This window comes from Neolamprologus brichardi, chromosome 6, assembly GCF_056152115.1.
Source record: "Neolamprologus brichardi isolate AB-2024 chromosome 6, ASM5615211v1, whole genome shotgun sequence".
Taxonomy (NCBI): domain Eukaryota; kingdom Metazoa; phylum Chordata; class Actinopteri; order Cichliformes; family Cichlidae; genus Neolamprologus; species Neolamprologus brichardi.
The window spans coordinates 37,422,825-37,442,137 of record NC_142109.1 but is presented as its reverse complement, the minus strand read 5'-3'; the positions used below and the strand labels follow the sequence as shown (position 1 = coordinate 37,442,137).

The window sequence follows — 19,313 nt, the reverse complement described above, 5'->3', positions numbered from 1 at the left end:
CCCACACCGGCTCGAATAATTAGACACACGTGTGCTTTAAATCACTGAGGAGGGACTTTAGAAAGGTGCATTCACACAACATATTGTTGTTCTGCAGGTGCTTCCTGTGTGGGTTCTCGCCCACAGTCCAAACAGTCAGTGGGGTTCACAGGTGAACTGGCCGTCTGTCTGTCTGTCTCCGTCAGCTCTGACACAGAGGTGCACCTGTCCAGGTGTACCTCCTCTTGCTCTGAGGCAGCTTGGACTTGTGCCCAATCCGATTATTGTTCATGTTTAGGTCTGCTCAGCGGAGTTTGTAACAGCGGTTTCCACTTACAGAAATAAAGTTTTGATTTTAAAAAGTGCTGGGAGAGAGGCGTGGTTCAGGAATACTCGAGTACAAGCGGCCAACTGGTGTACATGAGTAGGAGTACTCAGTTACATCCATCCACCTGTTCCACCTGGAAGTTTGTGGAGCAGCAGACCGCAGCGGTGCATGCTGGGTGATCGTGAGGCAGGGCAGCAGCAGCAGCCGGCGGACTCCACCTTCAGCACGGGCTTCACAGTCAGCCGTCCCGCTCCGACGACAGCCCGTGTGGAACCGAACCATGGACGCCAGCGGGCGGCCTCTGACGGTGAGCCCGGCTCTTTCCTTCGGGATGAGACAGTTGTTGTCACACGAAACGCCGAGCTAAGCTAAGCTAATGCTAGCTCAGCTGCTTCTTGGCTTGTTGTCGTTGGTGAAGCTAGCTGCGCAGTTAGCAGGGGCAGCTAACGTCAAACCGACTCGTTCCTGAAGGGTCCCCGGCCTGTGTTTATCTGTGTACCGCCGCTGTGTGCCAGCAGAGCCGCTCGGTAAAGTACCAGCATAGTAATCGAGCTGGCTTCAGCTTTCCACACAGGCTGACCGGGCTAGTCCCGCCGAGCTCGGGCTGCTATTAGCCGCCGAGCTGTCCTGCTAGCTTCCCTGTCGGGCTCGGGCTGGGCTCAGACAAGTCGGTTCTGCTCGGGACAAACTCTCAGCCCTCCGTCGTTTAGCCTGCTAAGCTACCTGGGAGTTTGCTGAGCCTGCTACGTTAGCTTGTTAGCTGCAATTTAAGCACTGACGTCAGACAGGTGAGACTGCTGGGGGCGCTCACAGTGTCAGGTGGAGTTTGGGACTGGGACGACTGTCAGGAGGCTGAGCGCCTGTTGAAGGTGACCCGCTGAGTGCGCAGGTAAACCCATCTTAAACATGTTTACCTGCCCTGACGTTAACACGTCACCGTTTGCGGGGTCTGAGGGGTTAAACGGCTCGCGCTCGGCTGACTGGTCTATCAGGACTGCATACCTGAAGTCCAGCTCAGCTCTACCAAACACAGGTAGGCTCCGCCCACCGCCGGGCACAGCACAAACACAGGCCGGCCAGGCCAGCAGGTAACCCGAGAGGGACTTCCCCTGCAGAGCTGCAGGAAGGTACCTTCATCAGAAACTCAGGTGTTTCCTTACCTGGCTGGTTGTTTCAGTCCAAACTCAGTGAAATTTTAAAGAGCTGAGGTCTGTGCTCGCTTCAGATCAGCGTTTGGAAACGTGATTCAAGCACACAAATACAGTTAATGTATTACCTCTGACACCCCGCCAGGTGTCAGAGGTCACAGGGCGAGAGAGAGAGCGCACAGCTGAAATCAGAAGACAGGAGACGGGTTACTTTAAAAATGATATTTGTTTTTATTTAGTGACAAAAATGTTATTATCTTATTGTGAAAGCTGTGTGATCAGAACTGTGATGTCAGCAGAATAAAGTCATATAGTTCTGACATCATCATTTTTGTTACATAAATAAAAAAGATTATTAGTGATGAGTCAGAATCGTGTTCAGGCTGAACATCAGGTTGATGCTCAGGTGAGTTCCGTGTTACGAGAGGCGTTTGTGTCCACGCCTGTCACGCTCATTCAAACACGCTTTCATGTTCACGCTGCAGTGATGATGTGATCCCGCAGCAGTGACATCAGAGCAGGAGGGCGGGGTTTCATTTCCTCATTTCTGTCGACGATGTGTTTGTGACGCTGTGTTTGTCCTCGGGGCTCTTCGCGTTCCTCGCCGTCGCTTTGACGCCGTCTGCGCTCTCGGGGCTCGTATTACTCGATGAGCTGTGACTCGAGCCTCTCGTTGGAGATCATCGGCGTTGCTGAGAGGCGTGCTCGGCTCCTCGCCGCGTGGATGAAGCGCGCTCCTGTTCTTTACTTATTTTTGAATGTTTGTCCTGTGATTCGCTGCTCACGACGTTCTCTCGCTCTTTCAGGTATAGCCCGGAGGATTCTTCGATCACCGCAGAGTCATGGAGCCAGACGTGATCCGCATGTACTCCTCCTCTCCGCCACCCATGGAGGACGGCGCTGAGGAAGAGGACGATGAGTTCGGAGATTTTGGCACCTTCTCTGGCATCCCGAACAGCATCAGCTTCTCAGAGTTTGACACTCCGACCACTTTTAACCAGACGCAGGCTCTGACCGCCACTTCGCCGCCGGAGCTGATCAACAGCAGAGGGGTGGTGGGCTTCAGCCACGGCTCCACGAACGGCGCCCGCAGCCGCAGCGGTGAGCTCTCAAAGGCGAACGGTGTCGTGCTGGCAAGTGCCTCAGAAAGAACTGAGATGAAAAAGGTCCTCGCCAGCTGTGTGGACTTGACCGCGAGCGACACCTCGGATTGTAACGGCGGCGAGGTGCTCACAAACGGGTTTGATGTTCAGGGAAGTCCTTCCTCCCAGAATTCTGTCCACGATCGCATAAAAGGAGCGTCCCCCGAGGACACGGGCGGCGCCGGAGGCCCGGAGGACAACTTTGCAGACTTTGCTGCTTTTTCCGATGCTGACGGACGCCTCGACCAGACGGCGAGCTCGCACTGTCCACCGGGCGTCAGCCATAACGTAGAGCAGGGACTGACTTCAGAGGATGATGTCAGGGACACAAACAGAACTGAAAACGACGCGTTCGGCTCAGAGTCCCTCTGCGTCCCCGCCGAGACGCCGGACCGGCGCGCTCACGTGGATGCTGACTCTCGACAAAGGGATGTGGCCTTGGCGGCAGATTGCGGCGCCTCAGAGGCCGTTTGCACTGACAAACTGTTCGTCGTGAACAGGGCGGACGTAGCTGACAGCAACGGTTCTGTCGACGGCTGCGGTGAAAAGCAGCTCCTGCCCGACGCCGCCGCAGACAGCGAGGCGAGGCAATCGGATGAGAAGAGCTCCGGGAACGAGACGGAGACCGAAACGGAGACCGAGACGGAGACGTCGTTTGGCCGTCCGCTGTCCACCGACGCTCTGGAGGAGTACGGCGACGTGAGCACCACGGGCTCGGTGCCCTCGCCCCCGCTCCACGGGGAATCCGCCACACCCGCTGACGACAGCCAGATGGGCGAAGACGGCGACGAAGACTTCGGGGACTTCGGAGACGCCGGCTCTTTCAGCGCTCAAGGCTTCGCAGACTTCGATCAGTTGGAGGTTGAGCACGATCCAGTCGGATTACAGAGTTCTGCTCTGGCGCAGGAAGCTGCGAGCGCCACGGACAACGCAGAAGAAGAAGACGACTTTGGCGACTTCAACTCCCCCAAATTTAACTCGGGTGAAAACGAGGGGGAGGAGGGAGGAAAGTTTGCCGACTTCCCTGTGAGCAACAGTTTTGGGAATTTCAGCTCGGCCGGTGGCGGCGAGAGCGACGCCGGGTGGAGCGCCTTCGGGGAGCAGCAGCAGGAGGAGGAAGAGGGGGCTTCATGGGCGGCGTTCAGCGCTGAGACGAGCGTCTCACTTCCTGCTGATAGTAGAGGAGCGGAAGAGGAGACGCAGGAGGAGGAGTGGCACGAGAGTAAAGCACCTGCGGTCGGCGAAGAATCCAGCAGCACTGACAGTCAGCCGGTAAGAGACACTGGGCACACTGGGAGGACTGGGACATGATTCTGTTTCCCATGTTTAAGATGCAGAGATACTCTAGAAACCTGTGACATCACACTGATCCAGTTAGAGCAGGATTACACGTTTCCTGTCATAAAGGTCATGATAACGATGTGCTGTCCAAACCCAAACAGGAAGTTAATGTGAAAGCGTTAAAGCTGTTCCACTTCCTCTGCTCACACCCAGCTGACTCACACAGATGTGTCGTCCACACACGATTCTGGGCTCGGAGTTCACCGAGTTAAACAAACCCAAATATAAAAACACGGAGCGCTCAGACGGGCTGCAGACCCGCGGCGCTCCGTGTCACTGCTGTGGCTGGCAGGCGAACAACACAGTAGGAGGGGCCCGCAGACCGCCGCCACCACGTACTTTGTACACTGTATCCAGGATGTCTTCATCCAGGATCTGCAATATCTGTCAAATTTAAAAAAATAGTTTGCAGCTGGAACTTTTTGGGTTAAGTTCTCCTTAAGAGGATCTGTGTGAGGCTGTCATTAGGGTCCTCGGGATGAAGGTGGAGCTGTTTCTGAACTCTGAGCACGCTCACTCACCTGCTCCTGTGGATGTGCACAGGTGAGCTCAGACTGATGATGATGAAGGATGGCAGGTTTGGGTCAGGTGGGAAGGTCAACATCTCGAATCATGTGCCTGTAGGGACAGGAAGTGATAGGAGTTTAGCGTTTCTGATTCCATCATCAATATCACTGATTGATTCCTCACTGGTTCCTGTTTGAGACGTTCTGCTGTGGGTCACATGTTTGTGCATGTTGGAGGGATTTCCCTCAGTGTTGGCTCATTACTCAAAGAAATGTCATTAATTACTCAGAGTACTTCAAAGTAATTCAGTATTTTACTTCATTACTTCTGCATTTCTCCATAAAATGTCCTGAAACTCGTTGTGTCATAATCACAGTTTAACAACATGAGGTCACAGCCCCACACACCAACACGCTGCTCTGTGCTGAATCACTGTTATTGTCACATCACATGTGCAGCTACACGGCTGCAGCACATGCGAGTGAAATTCTTGTGTGCGAGCTTCACAACCGACAGAGGTGTGCAAAAATACAATAACATAAAACAAGCAAAATATAAGAATGGTAATAAATATCTGTACAATATAAGAGTGTATGCATTACTGGATGTGTATACTAAATATGTTTTTCTACGTGTGTGTGTGTGTGTGTGTGTGTGTGTGTGTGTTAGGGCTGCCACGATTAGTCGACTATTAAAATCGTCGACAACTGATTTAATAGTCGACGCGTCGTTTGAAGCTTTGTAAGATCCCAAAAGACGCAGGAATAAGTAGTAGGATTTAAGAGTGTAATAACGGACTGAAACAGAAGATGGCAGCACTGCATGTACAAGGATGCCAGCTGCTGTTAAACCCCGAAGAAGAAGAAGAAGCTGTGTCCCAGAATTCATAGCGCAGCCCTGCTCAGTTTCCAACAATGGCGGCAGCTAGTTAGTTTTAATATTACTCTTATTATTCTTTCTGGGTCACAAAATAAACGTTTAACATATTTTCAGGCGAGAATGTAGCTGTGTAAACCTCAAATATCTGCTCAGTTTATCAAGACACCACATATTTTCAAAAGCGCTCCGACGTTTTCGGAGAGTCTGTTACCCACTAGCTCGATAGCTAGCCGGGGGCTAGGCTAACTAGAGCCGTGAAAACACCGGACTCCCGGCAAATCGTTTTCAAACCCACCGCCGTCTTTCGCTACTCAGGTTAAACATGATATATAAGTCACTTAGATAACTTAAACATGTTATTGTTTAGATTTTTTTTTCAGTATTTTATTTGTTCCTGAGTAAATTGGTTTGGCTTTTTAGTTAGCACTTACCTTAAACACTTAAAGCTGTAAGCTAATGATAGTTATATAAGAGCAGATGCTGCTGGTGCAATAAGCTGTAGTTTTATGTTCAATGGATGATGATCTGATTAGTCGACCAATCGCAAAAATAATCAGTGACTAGTCGACTATCAAAATAATCGTTTGTGGCAGCCCTAGTGTGTGTGTGTACATATTTTACATATTAAATAGAGTAAACAATAAATAAAATATATAAAATATACAGAGGTTGGTAGTTGCTAATGACACGTGTGATCGTTCTCTTAGTGTTTAGGTATGAACACAAAGCAAAGATGGAAACCAGCACGGTCGTCATGGTGATTCTACTGTAGAAACATGAACAGGTAGACTGCTCATCAGTCTGACCTGTTCAAGTTCAGCTAACATCACTCTGGGCTCTTGGCTAGCTTAGCGTAGCATGCTGTCTGTGCAGGTGCTTGTGTTAGCAGCATAATGCGGTTGTTTCATCATTATCTCATCCTTTAGTCCAGTAAAAATCAAAGTAGTGTCCATGTCCACGCCGCAGACCGCCCCTATGTTCCTCCTCCGGCACACAAACTCAAATCAGCTGATTGAATTCCAAGGAACTGGAAGACTGGGGATTCCAGTCACAACGTGACAGCGGCTCGATAAGTTGGCCCAGAGTTTATCGACTCCTCTGTGAGTTAAACAGCAGCAAAGTGATAAAAGTTTAATATTAGAAACATGTAAAGTCAGTAAACACAACACAGACTGAAAGCAGCGAGAAGCATCTGCAGGGAGTCATTCAGACTGTCAGGTTATCAGCACAGACGGATGTTTATTGTGCATTTCTGAGGGACTTAAATCCAGAGCAGCCGTTACATAATAACAATGAACCATTAAAAACCTGCAAACTGGAATGACAGTGTGAATGAGACTCACTGTGGGCTCGTACAGCACGAGGTTAAAGCAGATATGAACCAGCAGCTCTTTGCACCATCACCTTCACCTGAGGGTGAAGCGCCCCTTTAACTGTAGTCAAGCCCAGACTGTGAAGTTGAGTCTGACGCTGCCGTCTCTCTGCAGGCATCGCTGTTCAGCCGTGTGGAGAAGCTGTTCCAGGTCAGCTTCCCTCAGAGCGCCACCCGACTGCTGGAGGACCAGGTGGTGTCCCTGAAGGCCGTCCTGGAGCCTCCTGAGGACAGACACCCCGGAGCTGAGGAGGGGGAGGAGAAGAAATCGTCATGCGAGAGGTGAGGGTCTCCTCAGCGAACCTCCTGGTTATGAGTGATCCATAGGTGTTTCCCTTCCCGCTCCATTAGGAGCTGCTCCCACTCATGAACCCTGTTTTTGACTCCGCTGCGTCTGATTGGCTGCCACAGGTCCGTGTACGGTGGTGTGTGGACGCAGCTTCAGGACATCCACGAGGCGTTCGGCCTCAGATACCAGTGGGGCGGCTCCCACTGCAACAAAGCACTTCTCTGCTGCCTCGGCATCGACACCAGAAACATCGTGAGTACACGCTGCTGCCCTCTGAATGCGCCGTCTCCTAGCCCCGCCCAGATAGACTGGCCCCGCCCAGATACTCTTCAACATAGACTGTAGATAAAAGATGGTTCCTGGTCATTTGTTGGTATGACTAAAGGCGTTCCTGCTCCGGCAGCTGCGCTCGAGGTTTGAATCCTAATCTGTCTGATTTTCATGTTTCAGCTGTTCACAGGACAGAAGAAGCAGCCGGTCATCGTGCCGATGTACGCCGCCGGCCTGGTGAGTGCGTCCAACAGTTTAAGATGTTACTAACAGCTAAATTAAAGCCACAGGTAAATACAGATAAGCGCTCAGCTCCACAGTGACTGTGAAGGATCAGCTGTTGATCAGCTGATGTAAGCAGGGGAGGGAGGGGGACAGGAAACTGCTTCCTGCTTGATTTCAGGACAAGATGAAGATCTTTAAGTTTTGGGAACTTGAGAACAGGAACAGTGGTGATACAGACAGTTTCATTATGGCAGGAACATCAGTTATTCTCATTTCTAGCTGTAAAACGCTGACAGGTACGTGCGTTTGGTAACTTCAGATGTGACTAAAAGTCAGAGGTCAAGTTTTCTGAAAATCTTGTGAATGCAGTAAATGTACCATCCATGCATCTACGAGGAGGCCGACAGGCAGCGCTGCAGGACGTTTAAATGTGTTTGTCATTCGAGTCCAAACTTAATTTATAAACTCGAGACGCAAACAGGAAGTAGAAGTGTCGTCGTTTCAGGAGAGTCACTTTTTCAATTTGCCACAGTGAGTGAGAGCTGCTGCACAAACTCATACAGTGTGTGTGTGCGTGCGTGTCTGTGTGTGCGTGTGCGCGCGTGTGTGTGTGCGTGTGCGCGCGTGTGTGTGTGTGTGTGTGTGTGTGTGTGTAGGGGATGCTGGAGCCAACCAAAGAGCCTGTGAAGCCCGTCTCTGCTGCAGAGATGATCGCCTCGATCGCCCAGGCGCCGCCGCTGGTACCTGAGAAAAGCTCCTGTCCTACAGACTCGGTCCAGGTGAGACGGGGAGGCGGGCCGACAGGTGACCTCCGAGCAGGATTCAAATGCAATGTGATTGGCTGATAGTGAGAAACGCTGCCACAGTTTGAATCTTTGACGTCGTTTCCTCTAAGCGATGGCAGGTGAAGTCCTCGCCGTCACGAGGACGAACAACAGCTGTGACATATGTAACATGTGGAATTAACCCTGACACCGTTCCCACGTGTGGGCGTGTCCTTGTGTTTACATGATTCTCACACACACCTGGTACATGACTGAGCTGCTCCCTCTCCTCCAGCAGGAGGCGCTCCCACCCGTCCAGTTCGACTGGAGCAGCAGTGGCCTTACCAACCCGCTTGATGGTAGGTGACCCCGCCGCCTCTGCCGCACTGACTCCTCCTCCTCCCGCTCACAGCTCTTCTCTTCTTCCACTTCCTCTATTTATTGTAGTGTTTCCTGTTAGCTGCTTCAGTTTGTACTTCACAGCCAATCACACACCAGGAGGCGCTCTGTGTATAAAACAACCATCAGTCACTTCCTGTTTCCTGACTCTGAGTCGCTGTGGCCCACAGATGTCAGAGGGCGCCCAATGATGCCATGTCTTTGTTGGTGAACCGTCCCCTCACTCTTATTTTGAAAGTTCATTCGCTGCTGTTTCCTTGCGTCAGCCATCAGTGACGCTCGCTGAAGTCTGATAACCTCCATAAGAGGCTGACTACGGCGCCGCGCTGCTGTGTCATGTGCTGCGTCATCGCTCTGCGGGGTCGGTGTGCCACCTGACCTGTATGTACGTGTTCAGGTCACCTCGTAGGGTTTCAGAGCGGCTTGCAGTCCCTGCAGCATCAGTAGCTCAGCAGGCTGCTGTGGTTTCAGAGGAGACCGGAAGGCTCCGCCTCCCATTCTAATTTTAAATAAGCCTGCAGTGTGAGAGCGAAGTGCTCTGATTGGATAACGCGGTCCTAAATGCCCCTCCCACCTGCTACAGTCCAAACGTCGTGGGCTTCAGTGAAGCGGTGCACTGAGCATGTGCAGACTGAGAAGTGAAGTAAATCTGCTGCATGTGGAAACGAACGTCTCCGGTTTCTCTCACTGATTCTGCTGCATGTGTCTCTCTCTCTCTCTGACTGTGTGCGTTAACCTCGCTCGCCCGGCTCTGCAGCCAGCGGAGGCTCGTCTCTCTTAAACCTGGACTTCTTTGGTCCTGTGGAGGACTCAGGCTCCAGCAGCTCCCCCTCCATCCCAGGTCAGCTCCAGCATCCTCCTCCTTTGAATTAACCTCCATCTGCTCCTCTCACTCGCCGCACTCTCGTGCTTCCTGACCGGGTCACATGACCATCCCGACGTTTGATCCTGGTGCTCATTTTAATGTCATTTTAGTCACGTGACTGTTTCGCAGCTCAGATTTTTAAAATCATGAATGATGTCCTGGTGTGCGGGGCGGCACAGGAAGGTCGGTATGAGGTCATGTGACTGTCCCGCAGGCAGCAGAAAGCGAGGCGTGTCCGCCGGGTGCTCACCATTTAAGCACACGCTGATCGCTGCGGCGGACACGCCTCACAGCTGCTGCACTCCTTCAGTTTCTCTTTTAATCACGCCAAGCTCGACCATTTTGTGCGGGTGCGAACCTCCGAGGAGGACGCTCCCGGCTCGCCTCCTCCGAGTTTCTCACTGTGGGATTGTTGGTGAAGTTTAAGCTCCGCCTCCCTGATCTTTCTTCTGCATTTCAGGCGTCGACCCCGAGCTATTCGAACTGACCACCGCCAAGCTGGACTCCGGGAGCCGCATGGCCGACGCCTTCGCCCGCCTGATGTCCACCGTGGAGAAGACCAGCACCTCCACCAGGTCAGAGGTCAAAGCGCTTCTGGTTTGTCCCCAATTTCCTGTGAAAGCATGAAATCAGGATCAGCTGCTCCTGAGGAATGACCTCACAGCTGACGCTCAACTATGATTGGCTATGGCTAAATTTAAGTGGAATAACAATTGCGTGCAATTGCGTGTGTGTGTGTGTGTGTGTGTGTGTGTGTGTGTGTGTGTGTGTGTGTGTGTGTGTGTGTGTGTGTGTGTGTGTGTGTGTGTGTCAGACATGCAGGTCATTCCCACTCAGCTGATCTGGGTGCAGTTTGTAACAGTTTGTGTCAGTGGCGCCACTGATGACGTCATCAGTGGCGCGCTGATGACGTCATCAGTGGCGCGCTGATGACGTCATCAGTGGCGCGCTGATGACGTCATCAGGAGAGTAAAACTACAAATGTTGTGTTCATGTTTTTAAAAAACTGGTCACTTCCTGTTTGGCAGGAAGCCGAGGAAAGATGAGAATCTGAGCGAGGAGGCGGCCAAAGTGATTGCGGCGCTGCCCGACCTGTCCTTCATGCAGGCCAAGGTGCTGATGTTTCCCGCCACGCTGACGCCGCTCGGGTCACACGCCACGCCAGACTGAAGCCCCGGCCACGCCTCCAGACATCACCTGCTCACTCTGCTGGCCCCGCCCATTTTATCAAGCTCTTCTTTTTTTAATTAATTAGCTTTTTGTTGATTTTCAGTTATTTCTCTGGATAAAGTGAAGCTTTGCTGATTGTTTGGTGGGACACGGCGTGGAGGATGGGCAGCACGTGGTAAAGCTGACAGGAAGTGGGATTTGTGCGTTCAGGCCGTGTCGCGTGTGTGTGTGTGTGTGTGTGTGTGTGTTGTTGTCGTGTGTGTAAATAATCAGGGATTCAATGTTTTTGTTTTTGTTTGTTTTTAAACGGGCTCCTTGATTCCTGCTGATTTTACACGTGTGGGGGCGGAGCTTGAAGGAAGCTGAATCGAACTGAAGTGGAAGTTTCTGTGAATTCATACATTTATATACGTATATATAAAATCTGAATCTATTTATGGACTTGAAACCACACTGCCTGCAGAATCCGCCGAGTGTTTCGTCCCCTCGTCTTCGTTCGTCCTTCAGTTTTAATCTGTTTTTTTTTCCCGTGAAGCTTTTTAAAATAATCCTGTCCACCCTCGCCCGTCTGTTTTTGTTCTTCACGCCGGCGCGTCTGCCATCAGACGTTCCGGCCGTTACTTTCTGTTTAAAAACGGGACGATCGGCTTCGAGCGTCGGCGAGCTGAAGGCCGCTCGCATCGGAGGGGAACGAAGGGACCAACGGCTGCTTCCATCGGTCTGTTTCTGTTGCTCATACTACTGTCGGCCGAGCCTGGAGGATTTTGCACATTGTAAAGATGAAATGGATGTAATCATAGTTCACTGTGGCTTTAGACTGTGTGCAGTTAAACTATGGACTGTAAATGTACGGGGAGTTCCTATGGGACACAGATCAGTGGGAGAGCCTGTGGGAGGTTATCATGCATGCCCAGGTTCTTTCAGACCACTGTGTAAATTTGACTTTTAGTGTACACAACAAATTAAACTAATTTAAGAGAAAAGCTGCTGCCTCGCCTCCTCTGTGCTCCTCTGTTTGTTTGGTGTGAAGTTGCTGTTCAAGGGTTCAGCTCGGGGCAGATTCAGAGGCACAAACTGTGTTTTAGTCATAAAAGCAGCTGATTTATTCAACTCCTCAATTCAGTTTCATTATAGATATCAAATCACAACAACAGTCTCCTCAAGGTGCTCAGTGCTGTAAAGAAAACGATACAGAGAAGAACCCAACAATTATATGATCCCCTGTCTGTCTCCTGAATCCAAACTGGAAGCTGGTTCCACAGAAGACTGAAAACTGAAGGCTCTGCCTCCCATTCTACTTTTAAATACTCTAGGAACAACAAGTAGGCCTGCAGAGCGAGAGCGAAGTGCTCTAATAGGGTGATATGGTACTACAAGGTCATTAAGATAAGATGGGGCCTGATTATTTAAGACCTTGTATGTGAGGAGCAGGATTTTGAATTCTGGATTTAACAGGAAGCCAAAACAGGAGAAATCTGCTCTCTCTTTCTAGTCCCTGTCAGGACTCTTGCTGCAGCATTTTGGATTAGCTGAAGGCTTTTCAGGGTTTTTAGGACTTCTTGATAATAATGAAGAAAGAACTCGGCAGCATGTAAAATGACCTGTGATTACAGAGACAGGCCTGCTGAATGTGCCAGTCTCTGCTCTACATATGAGGACACTGATTTTAAATGATCAGTGACATTAATGAGGTTTTACTTTGACTCTCAGTTCCCGTGTGTGACACAAAGCAGTTATGCATCTGTGTGTGTGTGATGACCAAAGAGTTTGAGATTATGAGGTGCTGCCAGCAATGCACTCAGTGAGAGAGACCATAACAGGGAGGTAGGTGCTGTCAGCGCGTCCAGTCAGCATCAGCGCTGCATCTTCATTCTTCTCTCAAAGAGGAAAACGTTCACACATGCTCAGAAGATTCAGGTTCTGTTTGGCTCTACCTTCACACGTGAACAAACATCCTCAATGATAGTTTAACAACACACAGTCTCTCAGTGACAGTGGAGCTGACTTTAATGCACTTTTTCAGGATGATTTCTCTCACTGAACAAGAAAAAGAACAGAAACGCTTCAGTTCAAGTTAAAAGTCTCTGAAATTTTACAAATTTTATTTTGTTTTGAGAAATGGTAATTACATAGTTATAAAATGTCAGTGTCACTATCCAGCAGCACTTTAACAGATTAAAAGAATATTGAGCAGAACTGAGTTCAGCTTTTTACTGTGTCTCTCCACATCAGCCCCGTCTAACGTGGCCCCCTGGGAACATTAAGTTGGTCATCCTGATACAGACAAAATCTAAATGAACTGACAACTAACAAGAAATGTACATCTTTACAGAGTTCTTCACTCAGACAGAAACTACACCCAAAATCCTCATGCTTGTCTCGCCACTCATCAGCAGGGCTGGGTCGCCTAAAGAACGAATGTATCACACATCAACACAGCAACGTATACCTGGCAAAAACTGCCTAAATAATCAAATATAATATAATATAATATAATAAAAATATATGTATACGTTTTAAGTATAACACGTCATCTTGTTTGTGTGTCTTGACGTGTAAACGCCCATCTTCACAGAACTACACTACCCATGATTCCAATCTGCGGCGTTTCCGGGTAGGTAGTGAGACAGCCATATTTGATTCGATTATGCTGTTCTGGCTGCGACGGGCAGTTTAGCCACTCCATCAGAAAAAACGGTGTTTTTTCTTCACTACGAGGCCAGTTACAGATTAATCCGCGACGACCTGCAGCTGAATCCACCGCAGTGACGGTTCTGAGCCTGTAGTCAACGATGAATCCCGAATAGTAAGTGTCAGTTTGATGTCGGCTGTGACCGTTCCGGCGGAGTTGGAAGATTAGCCGAGGAGCTATGCTAAGCTAAGCTAATGAAAGCGCAAGCTAGCCGGGCGGACTGAAGATGACCGTCCGCTGCTTTGTCTCTCAGTTCCGTTAACGGGCTGTGAACGCAGCGTAGACCGAGTGACAGCGCTCAGATATAACACCAAAGGGCCGCCTAACGGCACGGTTGTCCGGGCTCCGTGCGCCTGAACCGGTGAATTTTTCGATTTCGCTAACAGTTTGTCAGAGACGCTAGCCACTAGCATGCTAACAGCAGCTACGTAGCTTAACGGTCAGGGTGTGTTATTGACACACAGGCTCGGCTCACTCGGTTCGATTCCAGTGTCAGGCCCGGGGTTCGGGTTTCAGCTCCGTCAGTGAACCCGAACCGAACCGGGCTGGGTGTGACGTATGCGCCGCAAACAGGAAGTCTGCCCGTTATTGGGTAATATGTTGTTACTTCATTGCAGTTGACACCAACGAACAGCTGATCCCTCAGATAATCGATTAACCAATCGGGCGTTTAGCCCAGTCGACCCCACGGTGTACTTTAACCAGAATCCACAGTACTCTGATCGTTTAGTCAAAGGGCTGCTGAACATTATCACACATTAAGATACACAAAGCCTGTTTACTTAAAGTATGAACAGGAGTTTCAGCGTTCCTGCTGTGTTCATGTGTGTGAGGTACAGGACACACACACACAGGCTTCGTTCATCCTGTGTTACTGCAGCTGAAACATCGTCATCATTGTAGCTTCTGTGTATTTATACGAGCTTATAACTTAATAACAGACTTCTGCTGTCAGCAAATCAAATATTTGAGTAACAAATAAAGTCAAAACAGAACAATTAAATATTCTGTGTTATAGCAGGTAATGTAGTAATAATGGGAGATTATTAACAGAATAATATGAGTATTAGTGTTGATGACTGATTATGATTATGATGTCACTCCTTGTTTTTAAGTCAACATCTGACTCATTATCGTTAATTGAACAAAGTCTGTTCTTCCAAACGGTGTCACTAAAGTGTCTGCAGGTAAAAACACCTGTTAGTCCTGAGGAACACCTTATCTTGCCTCACCTGCGCTCCTGTGTGTGTGTGAAGCCCCGCCCACAGTAAAAGTCCAGCACGGAAGCAGCTGTGTGTTGTTGGACTTGTTTTCAGAGCATGCACACCAAACACACACTCATAAAGACCGGCAGCAGTGTGACGCGTGTGTGTCATGATGATGTTTTCTGTCTTCACAGTGACTATTTATTCAAACTGCTCCTGATCGGGGACTCTGGGGTCGGGAAGTCGTGTCTCCTGCTCCGGTTTGCAGTGAGTGTTTCTTACACAATGTTGTCATGGTAACTGCATTTTGTAGCACAGACTCACCTGTGTGTGTGTGTGTGTGTGTGTGTGTGTGTGTGTGTGTGTGTGTGTGTGTGTGTGTGTGTCCAGGATGACACGTACACAGAGAGCTACATCAGCACCATTGGCGTGGATTTCAAGATCAGGACTATCGAGCTGGACGGGAAGACCATAAAGCTGCAGATTGTAAGCACACGATTGGTCACACGCGGTGATGATGTCACTCTGCTCTGACTGGACTGACGCTCTGCTTTTCCTCCTCAGTGGGACACGGCGGGACAGGAGCGCTTTCGCACCATCACGTCCAGTTACTACAGAGGAGCTCACGGCATCATTGTGGTTTACGATGTGACGGACCAGGTGAGTGGCGCTCAAAGCGTGACGTGTGTGGTTCAGGGCGCAACGTGGCTGATGACCCGGGACGGCTGCTCACGGTGTCGGTACCTGACAGCAGCCCTAAAACTCAGCATTCACTCACTTTAAAGCTTGTTATGTTTCCTGATACACGGTTATAAGATCGACATATTAATCTGTGGCAGTCAGCACCGCCGCCGCACACAGGAAGGCTCCAGCTGGAGCTTCCTGTGTGGATTCTGTGTTTGTTCTGTGGCTTCCTCCCGCAGTCCAAACACATGATAAAACAGTCTGAAGGCTCGGCGGTGATAACAGAAGCTCAACTCGCAGCGCTGATGAAGGAAATACAAACGGCAGACAGATTCTGACCCGTAACATCTGCTCAGATCCAGGAAGTGCTCATCAGCCACATGTAAGCTGCTGATGGTTTCAGCGACAGAGACGTCTGCGAGCACAAAGTTCTCCAACAGGTCCAGTCAGTCATTGATGAGCAGGGTGGGGGGGGCACCCTGAAGGAGGGATGAGCTGCTTCTCACATGTCCAGCTTACCAAAATAAAAGCCTTGTTCAGAAGCTAACTGTGAGGGCCGGATCTAGATGTTTTGTCGTTTGCTCACTTGTCTTGATATTGATTATTTTTGTTAATTTCATCTGTTCCGTAGTGGAAAATGGCCAGTGCTCTTATTTTGAAAGTTCAGTCTTTAGACCCTTCCCGTCTAGTGTTCATTGGCCAGTAGATGTTCAGCTTCGCTCGCAGCTCAAACACAGCGACTGAAGAGCAGCGAGAAAACCGGCCCGACGAGTTCAGACACACAATACAGACACACAGGAACACGCCCTCCTCGCCGAGCGAGCAGCCGGCCTGACGTGTTTCTGTTCTGTTGGACGCTCCCATCATGCGGGACCGACCCAATGTTAAAGTTGCTGTTTAATGTCAGACACACACTCACAAAGGTGTGCAGGGAGGAGGGGGATTGGTTTCTGCCTGCACCGTACGTACAGGAGCATGCACGCACTCTGAACACACGCAGGAAGTGAGGTGGGGTCAGGGGGGGGCTGTCTGTTGGGTATTTGGCATAATTGTGTGTGAAACTGTGAAATGAGTGGAAACACCGCCCCCTGCAGGCGGCTGTTGGCAGTGTGAAAAGCTCTGTGTTCACGTCTCTGTCCTCAGGAGTCCTTCAACAACGTCAAACAGTGGCTACAGGAGATCGACCGCTACGCCAGCGAGAACGTCAACAAGCTGCTAGTAGGCAACAAGTGTGACCTCACAACGAAGAAGGTCGTGGACTACACCACAGCTAAGGTGAGAGGTCACAGTCTTCCATCAGTGGGCGACAGACGCACTCGGCATCCGTAGGTCAGTTAGGATAGAAGGGACTGTTCTGGGGTCAGCCATCAGCACGCTGCCGCCACGTGTCAGGAAGTAGAAGACATGAGTAAGTGGATGCAGACGCAGAGTCAGCACAAGAGGAGGAAGCTGCTGCGCTGACGCTCGCTGTGCCATCAGGCCTGTGCTGAGTTCCTCCACCTTTGACCTCTGATGATGAAGATTGCGCGCGTGACGGAGAAAAAACACGGGTCCTCCTCGCAGTTACACGTGACACACGTCAGTCCCCCGGGTAAACTCGGCCGTTTGTCACTACTTTGGATTTGACCTCTGTGACCTCCACATTTCACCTTTAAAAACTGTTTGTTGTTTGTTTCCTTTGGACACACGGAGTCAGCTCGACTGATCTAAGGTCAGACTGAAAACATAAAAAGTTATATTTTACTGTAACAACCACAAACATTAACGTAACTTGAAATACAAATAGAAACATTTTAAAACCAGCTGTTCTGCATCAAAGTCACACAAATGATTTTTAATTTTTACTTCCTGTCCGTTATAAGATAAACGCGAACGTCACAGCCCGATACCTGCAGGCCTGAGGGTGACATTCAGCATTGTTCTGACACAACACAACTACACACTAACTATACACTAACTATACACTAACTACGCCAAATCTCTCACATCTTAAAACTCTTTCGCTCGCTCCTTCTCGCCGCTGTCACTCTAAAAACTTCCCAGTCTTCCTAAACAACCAAACGCCGTGTTGCCATATCATTGTTTTAAATTGGTTTTTATTCTTCCACCAATAGGAAAGCGTGGAGTTGTTTGGTTTTTGCTTTTGCTTGAAAGCAGCGAGCGCTCTCGACCGCCGTCCTTAGAAGACGCTGTTTTTACCGTTTCTTCCCTCCGTAACCACGACGACGGCGTTGGAGATGCTGAATTGGCAGCAGATCAGGAACCAGACGATTCATGTTGTTTGATTGGCAAAGAAACAGTATCGAGTATAGCTTTGGTCCAAACACACACAAACAACAGCACGTACGCGCTTCAGACGGCGCCCGTAAACGGCTCTGCAGCAGGAGCGTGACCCACTTCAGCTCTCGTGTTCGTGCTGAGTTCTGCGACTCGTGAATCTGTCTGATGAATTGAACTGTTTGCGGGTTTTGCGACTTCCTTAGAAGGAGCGGTGAGAACGCGTCGGTTTAAAATTAACCCGCGTTCCAGCTGTGCGAAGGACAAATGGGGTCTGAGGGGAGTCACAGCTGGAGCCTCTGCTGGTCGTCAGAGGAACTGCAGCTGTGAGGCTGAACGTTGTTTCTGAGGTTTGATGTGTTTGACAGCGATTCACTCACAGTGTGCCCCCCCCCCTCCCTCTGCAGGAGTTTGCAGATAACCTGGGGATCCCCTTCTTGGAGACGAGCGCCAAGAGCGCCACCAACGTGGAGCAGGCCTTCATGACCATGGCGGCCGAGATCAAGAAGCGGATGGGCCCGGGCGCCACGGCCGGCGCCGCCGAGAAGTCCAACGTCAAGATCCAGAGCAAGCCAGTCAACACCTCATCCGGGGGCTGCTGCTGAGGCCCGAAACCGCCACACGCCGAACCCGCCCCTCCCCTGAGTCTCAATGTAACCATGGCAACCACAGAGTGAGAGAGAGAGAGAGAGAATGAGACAGCACGAGTGAGAGAGAGACTGAGTGGTTTGTAATTGTGTGTGCAGGCCCCACCCCTTTGTCAAAGACCCCGCCCCCACTCACACCGGGCTTTCTTCTAATTTCCTAAAAGTAAAGCGACGTGTCCCATTTTTAACAGTGAAGCCCCGCCCCCATCTCCTCTCACAGCTCGAGTTATTCGGCCCGTCCAGTGAAGCACACGCTTAAACCAGCATCATGCATGCCCCGCCCCCGCCCCGCCCCCACTGATCCAACTTCACAGGGCCGCCCTGAAAACGCCGTGCCTTCAGGCCGCAGACCCTCGTCACATTCTTGCCTTCGGCGCTCTCGTGTTGTTGGCGGAGAACTCCACCCCCCCTAACATTCCTCTACGCGCCCATGAGCATGTGCTGCACCTGGACGGGTTCCTTCGCCCATGTTTCTCCACCTACAGCACAACCACGCCCGGAGAAGAGCCCTGCTGAAGAAGAAGCTCCAAACTGTACATATTTATACATACATGTATGATCTGCAGAGTAGAGCAGCGGCGGCGACGCGCTGCACGTAGAAATCTCAGCACGTGATTTGTGGCTGCGGACGTGACGTTTTTGTGGCACAAATTCAAATATTAAACCATGAAGGAGATCTTTGATAACTGCTCGTGCTCCTGCTGTCGTTCTTTACTTCCTGTCAGAGCTCGCACCAGCGCTCACTTTATTAGCGCACCTGCACGGCTTCAGGCCGCTGAAACCAGAAACACATGAAGGTAAAACCACCTCAATGTCATTCAACATCGCCATGGTAACTGGTGCTGCACACGTGACCTGCAGGTTGGAGGGCGCCGCCTGCTTCCTCTGCGAGCAGACGGAGGGTCTTAGCTCGAGTGTCAGAAACCACACGTACGTATCGTACAGTGTTACACTACACAACATAAATGTCGCACATAAACTGTTTTTATTAAAGGGTCATAAACAGGAAGTTCCTGTCAAAATAAAGTGTCACACGTTATGCTTTAACAATGCTTCCTGTTCATGTCTGGCAAGACAAACCTCAGGCACGAGGGCAGAGACGGGAGCAGGCGCCACAGGCTGAACCTGGT

At 50.3% G+C, this 19,313-nt stretch overlaps 2 protein-coding genes across 5 annotated transcripts; both read left to right on the top strand.

Annotated features, from left to right (window-relative positions):
- Window positions 1-469: 469 nt before the first annotated feature.
- Window positions 470-12,223, top strand: aftpha (aftiphilin a). Of its 4 annotated transcripts, none has more exons than XM_087842271.1 (10): window positions 470-614; window positions 2,262-3,869; window positions 6,812-6,978; window positions 7,108-7,237; window positions 7,436-7,492; window positions 8,137-8,259; window positions 8,543-8,603; window positions 9,401-9,484; window positions 9,969-10,083; window positions 10,537-12,223. In XM_087842271.1, exons 2-10 carry the CDS (start codon window positions 2,298-2,300, stop codon window positions 10,676-10,678), a joined length of 2,451 nt encoding a protein of 816 aa, XP_087698397.1. In that variant the 5' UTR covers window positions 470-614; window positions 2,262-2,297; the 3' UTR covers window positions 10,679-12,223. The 4 variants fall into 4 exon arrangements, with proteins under 4 accessions (XP_087698397.1, XP_087698395.1, XP_087698399.1 ...); XM_087842269.1 differs by having other exon boundaries at window positions 8,540-8,603; XM_087842273.1 differs by lacking the exon at window positions 9,401-9,484.
- A 1,072-nt stretch (window positions 12,224-13,295) lies between these two features.
- Window positions 13,296-18,869, top strand: LOC102795927 (ras-related protein Rab-1A). The gene is made up of 6 exons (XM_006806546.3): window positions 13,296-13,484; window positions 14,770-14,842; window positions 14,966-15,061; window positions 15,140-15,235; window positions 16,403-16,534; window positions 17,944-18,869. The coding sequence occupies exons 1-6, from the start codon at window positions 13,471-13,473 to the stop codon at window positions 18,139-18,141; spliced, it is 609 nt and encodes a 202-aa protein (XP_006806609.1). The 5' UTR covers window positions 13,296-13,470; the 3' UTR covers window positions 18,142-18,869.
- Window positions 18,870-19,313: the final 444 nt, after the last annotated feature.